Source organism: Ambystoma mexicanum, chromosome 9 (genome assembly GCF_040938575.1).
Source record: "Ambystoma mexicanum isolate Mex_15411 chromosome 9, UKY_AmexF1_1, whole genome shotgun sequence".
NCBI classification, from domain to species: domain Eukaryota; kingdom Metazoa; phylum Chordata; class Amphibia; order Caudata; family Ambystomatidae; genus Ambystoma; species Ambystoma mexicanum.
The window spans coordinates 1,540,914,829-1,540,929,534 of NC_090931.1; the positions used below are offsets into that span (position 1 = coordinate 1,540,914,829).

At 48.8% G+C, this 14,706-nt stretch overlaps 1 protein-coding gene across 3 annotated transcripts in view; it reads left to right on the forward strand.

Annotated features, from left to right (window-relative positions):
- Positions 1 to 14,706, forward strand: part of LOC138489479 (zinc finger protein 154-like) — a 518,474-nt gene that overhangs the window by 272,030 nt on the left and 231,738 nt on the right. For all 3 annotated transcript variants that reach the window (XM_069617216.1, XM_069617215.1, XM_069617217.1), the window contains one exon: positions 8,691 to 8,783. In XM_069617216.1, coding sequence (XP_069473317.1) covers positions 8,691 to 8,783 — 93 coding nt within the window. The remainder of the gene's footprint in view (positions 1 to 8,690; positions 8,784 to 14,706) is intronic.

The following is a 14,706-nucleotide window of genomic DNA, read 5'->3' on the forward strand; positions in this document are numbered from 1 at the left end:
ACTGGCAAAGTCGCGCCACTTGGTACGGGGAGCTACATCAGGTATAAAGTTATACGAAGCGATCCGATCGGAGAGACAAATCAAGTAGGTGCATGGACTGGCAAAGTCGCGCCTCTTGGTACGGGGAGCTACATCAGGTATACAGTTATAGGAAGCGATCCGATCGGAGAGACAAATCAAGTAGGTGCATGGACTGGCAAAGTCGCGCCTCTTGGTACGGGGAGCTACATCAGGTATACAGTTATAGGAAGCGATCCGATCGGAGAGACAAATCAAGTAGGTGCATGGACTGGCAAAGTCGCGCCTCTTGGTACGGTGAGCTACATCACGTATACAGTTATAGGAAGCGATCCGATCGGAGAGACAAATCAAGTAGGTGCATGGAATGGCAAAGCCGTGCCTTTTGGTACGGGGCTACACCGGAATAAAGTTATAGGAAGCGATCTGATCAGAGAGACAAATCAAGTAGGTGCATGGACTGGCAAAGTAGCGCCTCTTGGTACGGGGAGCTACATCAGGTATACAGTTATAGGAAGCGATCCGATCGGAGAGACAAATCAAGTAGGTGCATGGAATGGCAAAGCCGTGCCTTTTGGTACGGGGGGCTACACCGGAATAAAGTTATAGGAAGCGATCTGATCAGAGAGACAAATCAAGTAGGTGCATGGACTGGCAAAGTAGCGCCTCTTGGTACGGGGGGCTACACCGGTATACAGTTATAGGAAGCGATCCGATCGGAGAGACAAATCAAGTAGGTGCATGGAATGGCAAAGCCGCGCCTTTTGGTACGGGGGGTTACACCGGTATAAAGTTATAGGAAGCGATCACATCAGAGAGACAAATCAAGTAGGTGCATGGACTGGCAAAGTCGCGCCTCTTGGTACGGGGAGCTACATCAGGTATACAGTTATAGGAAGCGATCCGATCGGAGAGACAAATCAAGTAGGTGCATGGAATGGCAAAGCCGTGCCTTTTGGTACGGGGCTACACCGGAATAAAGTTATAGGAAGCGATCTGATCAGAGAGACAAATCAAGTAGGTGCATGGACTGGCAAAGTAGCGCCTCTTGGTACGGGGAGCTACATCAGGTATACAGTTATAGGAAGCGATCCGATCGGAGAGACAAATCAAGTAGGTGCATGGAATGGCAAAGCCGTGCCTTTTGGTACGGGGGGCTACACCGGAATAAAGTTATAGGAAGCGATCTGATCAGAGAGACAAATCAAGTAGGTGCATGGACTGGCAAAGTAGCGCCTCTTGGTACGGGGGGCTACACCGGTATACAGTTATAGGAAGCGATCCGATCGGAGAGACAAATCAAGTAGGTGCATGGAATGGCAAAGCCGCGCCTTTTGGTACGGGGGGTTACACCGGTATAAAGTTATAGGAAGCGATCACATCAGAGAGACAAATCAAGTAGGTGCATGGACTGGCAAAGTCGCGCCTCTTGGTACGGGGAGCTACATCAGGTATACAGTTATAGGAAGCGATCCGATCAGAGAGACAAATCAAGTAGGTGCATGGACTGGGAAAGCCACGCCTTTTGGTACGGGGGGCTACACCGGTGTAAAGTTATAGGAAGCGATCAGATCAGAGAGACAAATCAAGTAGGTGCATGGGCGGGCAAAGCCGCGCCTCTTGGTACGGGGAGCTACATAAAGGTATGCAGATGCCCAGGGGACAAAGCAGGTTGGTTACGGTCACGGTTAGATGCATGTTCGGCATTAGAATACAGGTCGGATCGGGTAGGGTGTAGACGAATTAGAATGCATACACCGCACTAAAGTGTGTGGCAGGTCACTTAGGTTACATTTGGGTAAGATTGTAAGTTATGCGGGTTAGGAAAGCAAGAAAGTCAAGTAGGCTGCCCAAAGGGCAGGTTCGCAAATGCGGTATTTGAATGTGAGAGATCAGTTCAGGTGTATTAGCAACTCCATTCGTCGCAAGTTGGGACGCAATACGTAGGTAGGCAGGGGAATGATCTACACTGGACATGTATGGAATTCTATGTTGCAAGTCATCTGATTGTGTATTCATTGTTTTAATTCAATCAATTGCTGATCTTACCCTATTACTTTGATTATTTTATGGAAAGGTTGTGTTTTTGCTTTCGGAAATAAACTTGGATTGATTGCAAGATTTCCCAGGGAGCAAGATCTAGCAAGATGCCAGTCTGGGCTGTGAAATGCCAGCAGTACCTGGCACTGCCTGGCATGTAACTGACTCCTGTCCACGGCTACTGATCTAGAAAAGCAAGCCGGCCTGCTGGGAAATCTGTCCGCATATATCCCACACAAACAGCCATCAAGCCAATCTTTCTATACACGCTCTGGCGGACCCGGCCTCAGGTCAAGTACTCACAAGTATTCACGTCACCTGACGTGTCGACCGCCCAGGGTCACTAGGATTATTTCTACAAAACATTGTCAAGAACAGGAGAACACCCCTTCTCCTCCAAACATGCAACAGTCAATTCACGAGAAAACCAATTCTGAGACCCAAATAATATGGTCCTAAAAAACTGAAAGTGCACGCGGTCTTCCCTGCCAAGTAGGCACACTTTACAGAGATGGGAGCTAAAGAGTAGCCTTTTCAATGGCAACATTCCCAGCCTATGCTTTGCATACAGTGATCTCTCACAGGCGTGGTTATACTGTCCATGTGCTCTTCCTTGCCTAAGGTTAGTTTGCATAGTGCGCATTCCCTTGCCTGGGCCGTCGATGTTACATTGGTCTTTGAGCCAGTATTTATGCTTAACCTGCGCCTTCCTCTGCAGATGGATTCATTCTGGGTTGGGCTATAGTTGCAGCAAGCCCGGCGAGCTCGTTCTTTCCTCACAAGCACACACCGCCGAATGCTCCTTCCACCTGGCTGCAGCAATACACCGCGCATGGCCTCTCTGTATTTAGACAATTCAGGGTTAGCCCAAAGACGTATCCAATATAAGGTGGGTCTATAAGGTGGGTCTGCTGGCCAATGCATCTGCCACCAGTGGCTGCGTTCATCCAATGTGGAGAGGCATATTCGGGGTGAACATAAGCCCAAATATCGGCTCCATAAAGAGCAACTGCTGTTGCCTGCGCATTATAAAGTATAAAGGTAGGGAGACAGTCCGACACCGCCAAACGAGCGGGCTAGTTTTAACAGGATGTTGCTTCTTCTGTCCGATGTGGTCACTTCCTTCTCTACCTGTGCAGACCATGTACCTTTATTTGTAAATCTAATACCCAGATAGTAGCTTGCCTATAGTCAGCCTGAACTTGGGGCACTTCTTGCTATTAGCCGGACAGAAGGCTTTGGTCTTTAAGATGTTCATTCTAAGGTCACTGTCGATGCCAGCCTGCATGGAATACACCAACTTGCCTTTTTAGACCTGCTGGAGTTTTGGAAATCAAAATGGCATCGTCGGCGAAGAGCAAGAGGGGTATAAGGTCAGAATCCATTCTTGGTGCTTCCGTTACTTCCTGAGATAGACCAAGAATCAACTTGTTGATGTAAATAGAGAATACTGTGGGCGCCAGTACACAACCCTGATTGATGTCAGTGGGGCGGGTGTGTTCCCTACCAAGTTCTACCTTGCCTTCCTGGTGTTACCTGTGTACAGACGTGTGATGGAACGCAAAAGGCCTGCCGGTGTACCATTATCTGCTAGCTCCCACCAGGGATTGTGATGTGGAACTCAGTCAAATGCAACCGTGAGGTCAATACAGATGGTGTAAAGTTCAGTTTCCTCAAGGCTACTTATCTTTAATGGATCAGAAAAAACCTGAAGCCCTGGTCCACTGTGCTCAGACCAGGATGCAAGCCTGCTGGCAGGTGACTCATTTCAGATGACTCCTTTGCCCATGCTGCCAGGTGTGACAGAAGTGTACGTGCAAACATTTTTCCATTAGCATCGAGCAGTGATATAGGTCTAAAATGTGTGGGATTGCCCCTCCCCCTTTCTTGTACACAGGGATTATGGGTGCTTCAGTTCATGATTTGAGTGCTTGACCAGACACAATAACTGTGTTATAGATGGCGCATACAGCTGTGGCCCAAATGTCAACGTCCTTCTTAAAGAGATCAACAGGAATTAAAATGCAACCTGGTGCTTTGCCTGCCCTCTGGGCTAGAATGGCCTCTTTCACTTCACAAATGGTAAGGCATAGATCGACAACAGCGGGCCTAGGGGTTCTTTGGAGATAATCGATGTGAATGTACAAAGCTGGGCGGCTTCAGATGCATAAAGGTCTGTCAAATGATCTACCGATACCTCTTCGGGAATACTCCCATGGGCACATATTTCAAACACAATATAAGCGTCAACACAATGGGGATCATTTTGCCATGTGTCGGAGCATAAAAGTAAAGCATAACATTTTTACACTTTACCTACATGCCTAAGCACCGTTCCGAGGCAAGGAGGGCAGCAATGCGCAGATAGCATCTGCGCTTTGCTTTCCTCCTCCGGTTCCGGAGAGCATTTGGTTTTACGCGTGCATGAGATTTTCATTCAGGCGTAAAATAATCAATTCCAATTACATCCGCCTCTCACTAGCACCTGTGAAGGAAAGGTGCATTACATTGGAATCCATTGTAAAATGCTGCCTGCAAAGCATATTTGTAGAGAGTGTTTTATTTCTCCCAAAGCCGAGAGTAAAAATGCGATTTCACCTTCATTTACTCTTTACGTTTACACTCTGCTTTGGGATTGTTTAAAATTGTTTGCAGGAGACCCGTAACACGTAAGTGCAAGTGTTTGTGGTCCCCTGCGTGCATTTTACTTAAACTGACCCCAATGTGTTTCGGCTAGCCAGGAGCTAAGCTTCCTTTTCCTCTCCAAGTAGTGCAGCCTTCATCAGGATGTATACACTAGGTGCCAATGAATGATTTGCCATGTATCAACTTTTCTACGGTATCTCATTGCTCTATACTGAAAACAAATGGATACATCTCTTGTAATGTGTGTGCTGCATGTGCAAACATCTAACTCTTAGAAGTGTATGAATTGTGGCGCCAAACTCTCTGCACCAATTAATCACAGGTCCATATCATCTTCTCAACACCAGAATCTGTTACTAGTGCCCAAATGAAAATGAAGCAATTTGAAACTTGTTACTACAGTGAATTGACTATTATATGAGTTGATGAACAGGGGCTCTCTGCAGTACTTGACCATGGTTTATATAAAATCCACAGGAAAAGCAGAAAGAGTTCCCAACAGGAAGTTCCTTTGTGAGGCCTCTTAGGTCGTGGCATGTCACTCTGCCTGACAAAAAAACAGACGACCGTGGCCCTTCTGGTCGCCATTACCCGTTGGGAATTCTTCAAGTTTTTCCACAGGCATTTCCCATCGGAACACACCGTGAACATCGCTCTTTCTCTCCAATCCACAATTATAGGCAGAGGAGAGGAGAGGAAAACACATACCGTTCATCTGTCGGAAGTGGCCACTTGGAGGTGGTGCGTCTTGATGTCCGTATGCCTCCATGAGTGCTTTCCTCTAATCTCTTGTTTGAGTTATCGGAGGCAGCAGAGGAAGATGAAGCTCTCAACGGTTCTCTCACAGCTCGACACGGGCCGCTGTGTGCCAGCAACTGCGGCAGAGATAAGGTGGAGGAGGTCATCACTTACCACTGGCCTGCCGCTATGCTGTTTTTGTGGCCCGTATTCATTTAACACCTATTACTCATCACCAGTTTACAGGAGACAGGAGGCAAGCCTTTGATAGTGGTGAGGCATGCAAGGCATTCTAAACGGGCTAACGGGCACATAGGTGTCACAGCGGAGGTGGTTGTGGTAGCTGTGTGAGACCGCAGAATGTGCCCCTGTGTAGGCAGAGTGCTGTGTCTTTTGGGGGTTTAATGTGCATTACCTGCACTTTGTGCGCTGTATATTTCCCAAAAGACCTGTACTGTCATATTTTTAAGTACATTCTTCTTCTCACTTTTTTTTTTGTTGTTTTTTTACATATTGCCTAATACAAATTTTGAAACCAAACAAGTTGTTACATTTGGCCCATGGCAGGCCAAATGCAACATGTATGGTTGGTAATAGGTTTAACCTAAATGAGGTATTCTCCCTATTTTCTGTTGTCGGGGGACCAATTTTCAAATGGGGAATTTCAATTGAGCCAAATACAGAGCACGAAAAAATGGTTGCCCCTTTCTATGCTGACAGAATATACGATAGGTGATGTTTTTACACAATCTTACATTTGCATAAACAAAGTTACTAAATCACAGCCTCTGCTTGAACGTCTCATCATTAGACCACATGTTGTTGTTAAAAACAAATGTATTTATTGATCACAAAAGAATTTTTAATAGTCACCAGACATTTTTTCATAAAAATATATATGCATATTGTCCAAAAATCGATACACACATTCTCTTTGGTATTAAAAAACAAACAATTCAAAAACCTATAACTGGCACATGTTGTGCCGGAGTAAAGGATGTCATGTATATTTCTATATATACACACTTAGATCTCATAGGAGCACAACAAATGAAACAGAGAGATAAAGAGACTGTTCTTGTTTCAAATCTCATTTAGATCATCGACATGTTTCGGCCAAAGATTACATTACACACTATCTCTAGTGTGTTTTCCTTCTGATTATGTAGGCCTTCTTCAGGACAACAATACGTCTTCATATTAATTGTTTACTCCTGTATACCCCTTTAATTGCTGGTCAGGCACAGTATTTTTTTGTCTGCTATCAGCATGAAGGTGAGAGAATCTCCACATAATTAGAGCGGAAATGCTAATTTGTTCTAGGACTTTATCTTGTCCAAATTTCAGGGCAATGTTCAGTACCTTTTTTTCTTTTCCCCAGAGAACAACATAGAAGTATTCTCCTTATTTCCTTTGAGTATTTTAGTAAAATGCTTCCAAAAGTTTTCCTGAAGTCTTGTATACGAATGACAATCCTTCTATATCCACACACGTCAGATGGCCTAGATGGATAATCCTGGGTCACCCTTCCGGATGTTGTCTAGCTATTTGGTTAGTTGTAATGATTAGTTGAGTCACAGTGTTATCGTTGGGCGGCAGAGTGGTGATTTCCACTGCCAGATTCACAACACTGTGACTCTGCTAGTTGATTAATGGGCCAGAGGTCCAAGAAGCGGGGGTAGCGGCTTCTTCTCCTCATGTCTGCTTAAGCTGTTAGTACCGCACCCGATGGAGGCAGGCAAACATTCGAGAAGGGTCTGTACCGGAAAGAGGGGTATCCGGGGGTGGAAAGCCATCTCCCCACCGACACTGAGTGCAACAGTGAAATCTTTGGAATACAAGCCAGAGTGAACCGATGGAGAGAGGCTAATATTCGAGAGGGGTCTGAGCCCGGAAGAGCTGGACATAGGGCAAAGAATCATCACCCCAAGTGCAATCCTGAAGGAAAATGTTGTTTGTTATTTGAGCCTATCAGGTCCTAAGAAGCAAGAAAGTCAGCCACCGAAGGTCCTGATATCGATAGGAACTGTTTGTGGATCTAAGCCCGGAAGATGGAGATTCAGGTGTGAAAAGTCATCACCCAATGTACATGCTGAAAGGAACTTTTGTTTATTGTTTCGAACACATCAGGTCCTCGGAGGACAGAGACTTTTTGTAGAAACGAGACTTAACCACCGACGGTCCTGATATCTGAGAGCGGAAGTGTTGTCTCGTGCTGGAAAAGCTTAAGAGTATGCTGTGCTCAGGATTCCCACCTTGTCCCGTGCTCAAAACATGAGGAAGGGAGACCCCAGTCTACCACATCCTGACTTATCATTTATGAACACTTCTTTCGTTTTTATGAACACAATTCCGCACTATTTTTGTATTTAGTTGTCAGGATTGGCAATTTTCTTTTAGTTTAGGCTCTTTTATTTTGACGCCACTACGACTGCCTTATCATGATTTGATGGTTGTAGCTTGCTCCCATCTTAGATTTATGTTTAGATTGGGCGTTTTTCCATCCTGCATACAGTTTAATAAACACTCTTCAACTGTGATCTCTTGTATCTGCCTATTCTTGATACCATGCCTCCCTTACACTGGTTATTAGTGACTAGGGACTCCTGCAAGGCTAATTCATCAAAGGTGTTTTAGAAACTGAAGTAATTCCAAGATGTCCACCATGTAGACTTTTCTTTACTTTTCAGTACCTGTGGTGGAAGGGTTCTCCCACTCCAAGATGGCCGTTGCTTAAACTGCCTCTTCCTGTCACAAGGCTTTGTAGAGTATTTAAGTAGCTAGTGACAGGACGATTGTGTCACAACTCTGGCTGCTGCTAGATTCCTCATTGATTGATTATTTGTTGGTCTTTGACGCTCAAGTCATCGCTTGTCCATAGTCCACAGCTTCTCTTCCTTGTGCTTTTTACTGGGGGATTTATGTCCCTGTGAGCCATGTGCCTACTTCTTTTCTGTCAGTGATTTGCCCCCATGTCTGCAGCTGCAGCGGTCTTGCTCTTGCTTCCCTTAACATACCCATTGTCTTGTTGCATTTCACCCTTTGCAGCATTTGTGCCATTTTCTGCTGGGTTTAAAGTGTTTTTGCCAACATTGTTTGCCACCATCTTCAGGGACAGGGGGCCTTTTTTAAAATAATTGTGCCGTGGTGTCGTCCAGCATATGCCACATGGTAAATAACAGACCGTTCTCTTTGTAGAAGGGCAATTAGGAGATGAATAATGTGTGTTTTTTTAATTTTATTAACAGGTCCACTTATTGTCACCACTGTCTTTTCTCTAAGAACCAAGGAAAAGCAAGACTTGAGTCCCACAGACAGCCAGGAGGCGGCGAGGATTCACGGTATGTTGTGCATTAGGATTTACCAGACATTTCCTCGGTAGTGCTCACCCTCTGGTCCTCCACCATTACCTCCACCCACCCTGGTTGGAAATAGAGAACGTGTCAGGGGAATTTCATTGATGGCTGGATGACAGGAAGCTGGTAGGTGACCTGAGGGGAAGAGGTGAGGCGGGAGGGATAGACTGAAAAGTGATGGAAAGTAAGGCTGTCGGGGAGCGAGGGGTGACTGAAGAAAAGAAAGCAAAGAAGGAACTAAGTGATGGGACTATGAAGCAGGAGCGGGAAACAGCACATGGTACTCATGACCGAAAGGGACCCAGTAAATTGCATGATGGGAGGCGGGGCCTGGTGACAATGAATCTGCGGAGGAGAGATGGATGAAGCACAGATTCTGCCACAGAATCGCAATCTTGAACCAGATTGTACTCGTGTCACAGATGACATAAGAATCACTCTGATACTCAAAGGTTCAAGAGATTTTATTTGAATTTGTGTGGGCACTCTAGCCCACCCCTCTCTCATCTACTCTCGAACCGCCTCTGTAACCAAAGTGTCTGTAACTCCTGTTTTTTTAAATAATTATAATACAGCCTAATCATTGCTTTTTATACAATTCTCCACAATTTAAAAGCTTCCTTCGCAATAATCGAATTAATCCAACAAACTGGCTCCCACGTGCATAGCTCACGAAAGAACATCCACACATGCATATATCTATAATGAAAATGGTCCCAACTCATAAATCATTACAATATTAATAACCGGTCATTAGCCCTTATCCACCCTGATCTAGTTCCATTAGCATTCACCTTGCCCCTTATCAGGGTTTTAATTATCAAGCACATCCTAGTCCTTTGATATATAAGGGATATCGGATTATATGTCCCAAGTGTATCTACTTCTAGTTGCTAGTAGCGTCTCTCTCCTATCGCTAGCAGGGATTTGTGTTTCAATTCATTCCGGTATTGCGCAATCTGCAGGTTTACTCTTCTTTTATCACGTGTATTCTCACGACTGAAACATCAAGAGTGTCCACCAAGTTGAATTGTATTCTTATATATTCCATACAGAGATGTGAGTTTGGGAATTCCTAGAGATACAACACTGGCTGATTTGCGAGGGCACGATAGCCAGGTGCGTCCAGTTCTGTTCTCTGGCCGTTTCTACTAGGTTATATTGTCCCCTAGTGATGCTTAGAAGATAACATCTAGCTGTTGTTTCCAGGATGTGCCTATTTTAACAATATTAGCACAAGTGGCTTTGTGATTCTCCAGCATGGGGTCTGGCATGGATTCACATGCTCATGAATATTCCCCGTTGTCAAGCTGGGAATCCTCGGTAAAAGAAAAAACTGTTTAGTTTCTAAACTGTATTTCTCTTATAAACCAATCACTGAGCTCTGGGTCATACTGCCTCCAGCCAATGACTGCCCTCTACCTAAGCCCCTCCTCTGGCAGCCATCTTCAGATTTTTACTGCATGTTCAAGTGTTGGGAATCCCCGTGCTTCGCTCTTCGAGCTTTTTGCTGCGTTTTTCATTTTTTGAGAGTTAAACTCTATTTTTCAGTAAATCGAGCCTGTGTGCTACATCGATCATCCTTCTGACTAACGGGAACCTATTTTTCAACCCCCCTCAAGGTCTGTTTTCGTCCAGTGTTCTTCTTAGAGGCTTCCAGAAGATTCTTCAGGCCTACACCGCGTGGATCATGTTAGACGAGAAGGACGGCGCTTCCCCCTTCAAGCTGTGCTTGCTCCGACTGCCGTTTGCGGAATTTATACATGGACGACAAGCATTCCCAGTGTCTGTACTGTCTGCACCCGACACATAAAGAGGAAGATTGTGTGTTTTGCTGTGGCTTCTCGAAGTGCACGTTGAGGGATCGACATCACCGGTTGGAAGCGTGGCTGCAGGCCAAGGCCTCTGCACCGGGTGGTACCCAGGGGCATGCCTCTCCTGGATCTGGGAAACCTGAGCAGGCTTCTAAGTCCTTTCAGGGTGCCCCACCTGTGTGGGCCCAACACAAGGCCAAGCACTGCGAGTCCGCTTCTGTCGGGGTCGCCGCTGCTGTGGGTCCCACAACGGGCAGGGCACGATCGTTGTCCCCATCTGCATCGATCTCCAGTTAACGCTCTGCTTCCTCATCCAAGAGAAAGTCGGATAACCTGGGTAAACTGAGGGAGAACCTGGAGAAGACCAGGCAGGAGAAGGCCAAGCAGGGTACGGTGTCTGACCTACCCGCAACGGAGAAGGCCAAAGGAGACAAAGGGTCCTATCCGGCCACCAAGGAGAAGACCAAACAGGACAAGGCTTCCAAAACGGCCGTGAATGGCAAGGCCAAGCAGGACAAGGGGCCGACCTTTCTGTGAAGGCCCTGGGGTGCCAGGCGAGATCGTCACCCTCCCTCGAGGTGGTGGTGGCGTCGCTTTCAAAGGCCGTAGGGGCGGACCTGCAGAGAGCCCCGGCGACGGCAAGGATGACCCTTCCTCCCAGGAGGGAGGCTTCAAACAAGCCCATTCAGAAGACCCCGGAGAAGAGGATGCCGGACCTCAGCCCGAGACCGACCCCTCTGGAACTGAAGAAGCGGGGAGGGGCATTGACGGCCTTCAGGGAACGGACATTTCTTCGGCTGATGAGGATGAGATAATTTCTGTCCATACCGTCCATGAGGGCAAGGACGATGAAGGAGATGCCGGGGACTTGCCCCACGACGGGGCCGACAATGATGGCAACGACTACGGCGATACCGTTGATGGAGGCGACGATGAGGGGCCTCAGGATGACAAGGGCCCAGGCCCTACCCCTACGTCCACAATGCCGCCTAGATGCCTTTCACTGGAAATCCTCTCAACCCTTCAAACGCTGGTTTCCGAGATACAGAGAAGCATGCCCGCTCCTCACTCAACGCCAGTGCCGGTCGCCCCGTTGACACCGGGGGAACCGCTGGCCAAGAAGAGGAAGAGGCACCTGATGCCTCCATGTCACCCTTCACCTCCTCTCCACTGCTCCTCCTCCCCCCTCCAAGGGGAGACGGAATCGGACACAGCAACGACCGGATGGGGAACCTCCCGTCGCCTCCGTCCAGAGCCTCTCCTCCAGACGAGATAGGATCTTTCCATGCAATGATCGCCCAAGCATCAGAGCTTTTCCAGCTCACACCGCAGGAGAAGAAGAAGGAAGGCTTCTTATATCAGCGCCGGGAGGCGAAGAGGAAGACCATCCTTTCGGTCCCTCTCCTGGATGATGTTTGGGTTTAAGGACTGGCTCTGATGAAAAACCCCTCTACAGCCCCAGCGAAGAGAGACCGGCTGGAGAAGAAGTACAGGGTGCCGGACTCTGCACCCAAGTGTTTGCGGTCTTAACCGTCACCGGACTCGGTGGTGTCGGCGGCCGCCAGAAAGAAATCGTTGAGTTCGACGTCTTCTGCGTCGTCCACCTCTCCGGACAACGAGTGGAAGAAATTGGATTCGATGGGTAGAAAGGTTATCTACTCGGCGGCGACGAGGGTCAAGGCTGCCAACGACCTCGCTATCGTGGCCAGATACGACCGGGAGCTTTGGTTTAAGCTATCTCCACTCCTGGACTACCTCCCCGACGACAAGCGGGTAGAGGCTTTGGATATCCTTCAAGAAGTCAATGTGGCGTCACATCACGCCATCACGGCGGCCATGGACATTGCAGACGTGGGGTTCCTCCAGATGGGAAACAGCATCTGCCTTCGCCGTCGTGGCTGGCTCAAGGCCACCAACTTTAGGCAGGAGGTCCAGACAAGGGTTCAGGATATGCCCTTTGACGGGGACAACCTGTTCGGAAAGGCTGTAGATGAGTCTCTCCAGGCCATCAAGACGGACACAAAGACGACACATGCCGTGGGCATGCTACAGCAATGACGGCCATCCTTTCGTTCCTCAGGAGGGAAGTCTAGCCGGTCTTCGAGGGGTTTCGGTAGGGGCTCCTCCTCTTACCGCCAGCCCTCACGCTCCTCGACCCAGGAAGCCAACAGGGGCCGCTCCAAGGCCTTCAGGGGTGGATGATGTTGTTGTCGGGGACCGCAAGGCAGCCCGTCAATCTCCAAGCAAGAGTGAACCGGCCAGGATGTCGAGACCCCACCCGTGCACCCCGGTGGGAGGCGGCTGACGAGCTTCGTCAGCGTGTGGAAGACCATCTCCACTGACCATTGGGTGCTGGGCGCTCTCACCCACGGACACACACTAGAGTTCCAACGAAAGTGTCCCCAAATACCACTGGTGGCTGCTGCTGGAGGTTTGGGCCATGTTAAAGCAAGAGGCGATAGAGCTAGTTTCAAAGCGGCTCCAGGGCTCCAGAGTTTACTCAAGGTACTTCCTTGTACGAAAGAAGACCGGGGAATGGAGGCCCGTTCTCGACCTACGACGACTGAACAAGTATATAAAGTCACAGAAGTTCAGAATGGTCACGCTTCAACATGTGCTCGGCCAGCTGGAGGAGGGAGACTTTCTGTCATCGTTGGACCTAGAGGATGCTTACTTCCACGTCCCCATCCACAAAGGGCACTGCAAGTTTCTGCTCTTCGTCGTTCAAGGGAAGCATTACCAGTTCAAGGCTCTGCCCTTTGGACTGAAGTCGGCACCCAGAGTCTTCACCAAGTGCCTGGCGCCGGTGGTGGCCCATCTATGACTGCAAGGGATCCACGTGTACCCTTACCTGGACGACTGACTCATCCGGGCCAGGTCGAAGGACATCGCCGTCGATCACACGGCGAGGACCGTCCGGTTGCTGACAGAACTGGGGTTCTGACTCCATCGCAGGACGTGCTGTTCCTGGGTTCCAGACTCAGTGCGGTGGCCTGCCTGGCATCACCTTCGGAGGATAGGATATTGGCCATCCTAGGCAAAGTGCAAAGACTGTTGGCACTCAGAGTCGCCACAGTGAGGACGATCAAATCTCTTCTCGGCATGATGTCGTCATGCATATACCTTAACCGGCTCTGCAGGTTGGCGATGCGCCCTCTACAGGAGTTCCTCAGCGCCCTTTGGGTCCAGGTGTCCGGAGGCTTCCAGGACAGGATCGCGCTCGACAAGGAGGTCCGTCGGGCGATAAGGTGGTGTGGTGTGTGCTCCAATATCACCGGGGGCACGGATTTCCATAGCTCCCCGTACCAGGAGACGGTCACGACGGACGCTTCCCTGGAAGGATGGGGAGCTCACACCGGATGTCTTCATGCCAGAGGCCGGTGGCTGCCTGAGGAGAAGATATTGCACATCAATGTCCTGGAACTAGGGGCAGTGTTTTGGGCCCTCAAGTCGTTCCTGCCGTCCCTCAAGGGCAAGGTGGCGAGGGTCTTCACGGACAATACCACCACAATGTTTTACATCCGGAAACAGAGGGGCACCAGATCCCCGGCGCTCTCCAAAGAGACGCAAGACTTGTGGCACTGGGCCGTCACCCAGGGGATGTTCCTCATTCTGTTTCACCTGGCAGGAGTAAAGAACACCGTTGACGACTCTCTCGGCAGGGAGCTGCGCTCTTGCCACGAGTGGGAGCTTTGGCAGGACCAAGTGGACAACCTTTTCCTAAAATGGGGCAGTCCCCAGATCGATCTGTTTGCGACAGCAACGAACACCAGGTGCCGGAGGTTCGCCAGCAGATTCCCCCAGCGGGGAGCCTGGGGGACGCATTCTCATTCCCTTGGGAAGGCCTGTTTCTGTATGCGTTCCCTCCGTTGTCGGTGCTTCTTCGAGTCACCAATCAACTCAGACGGTACCGGTGCAGGATGATCCTCGTCGCACCAGCGTAGCCGAGGCAGATCTGATACCCGGATCTTCTCAGCATGTCGGCGTCCCCTTCAGTCAAGTTGCCAGTGGTCGCAGATCTTCTCGCCAAGGAAGGAGGTGCAATTCGGCACCACGACCCGGGGTTGCTGAACCTGAAGGCCTGGCTCCTGCAG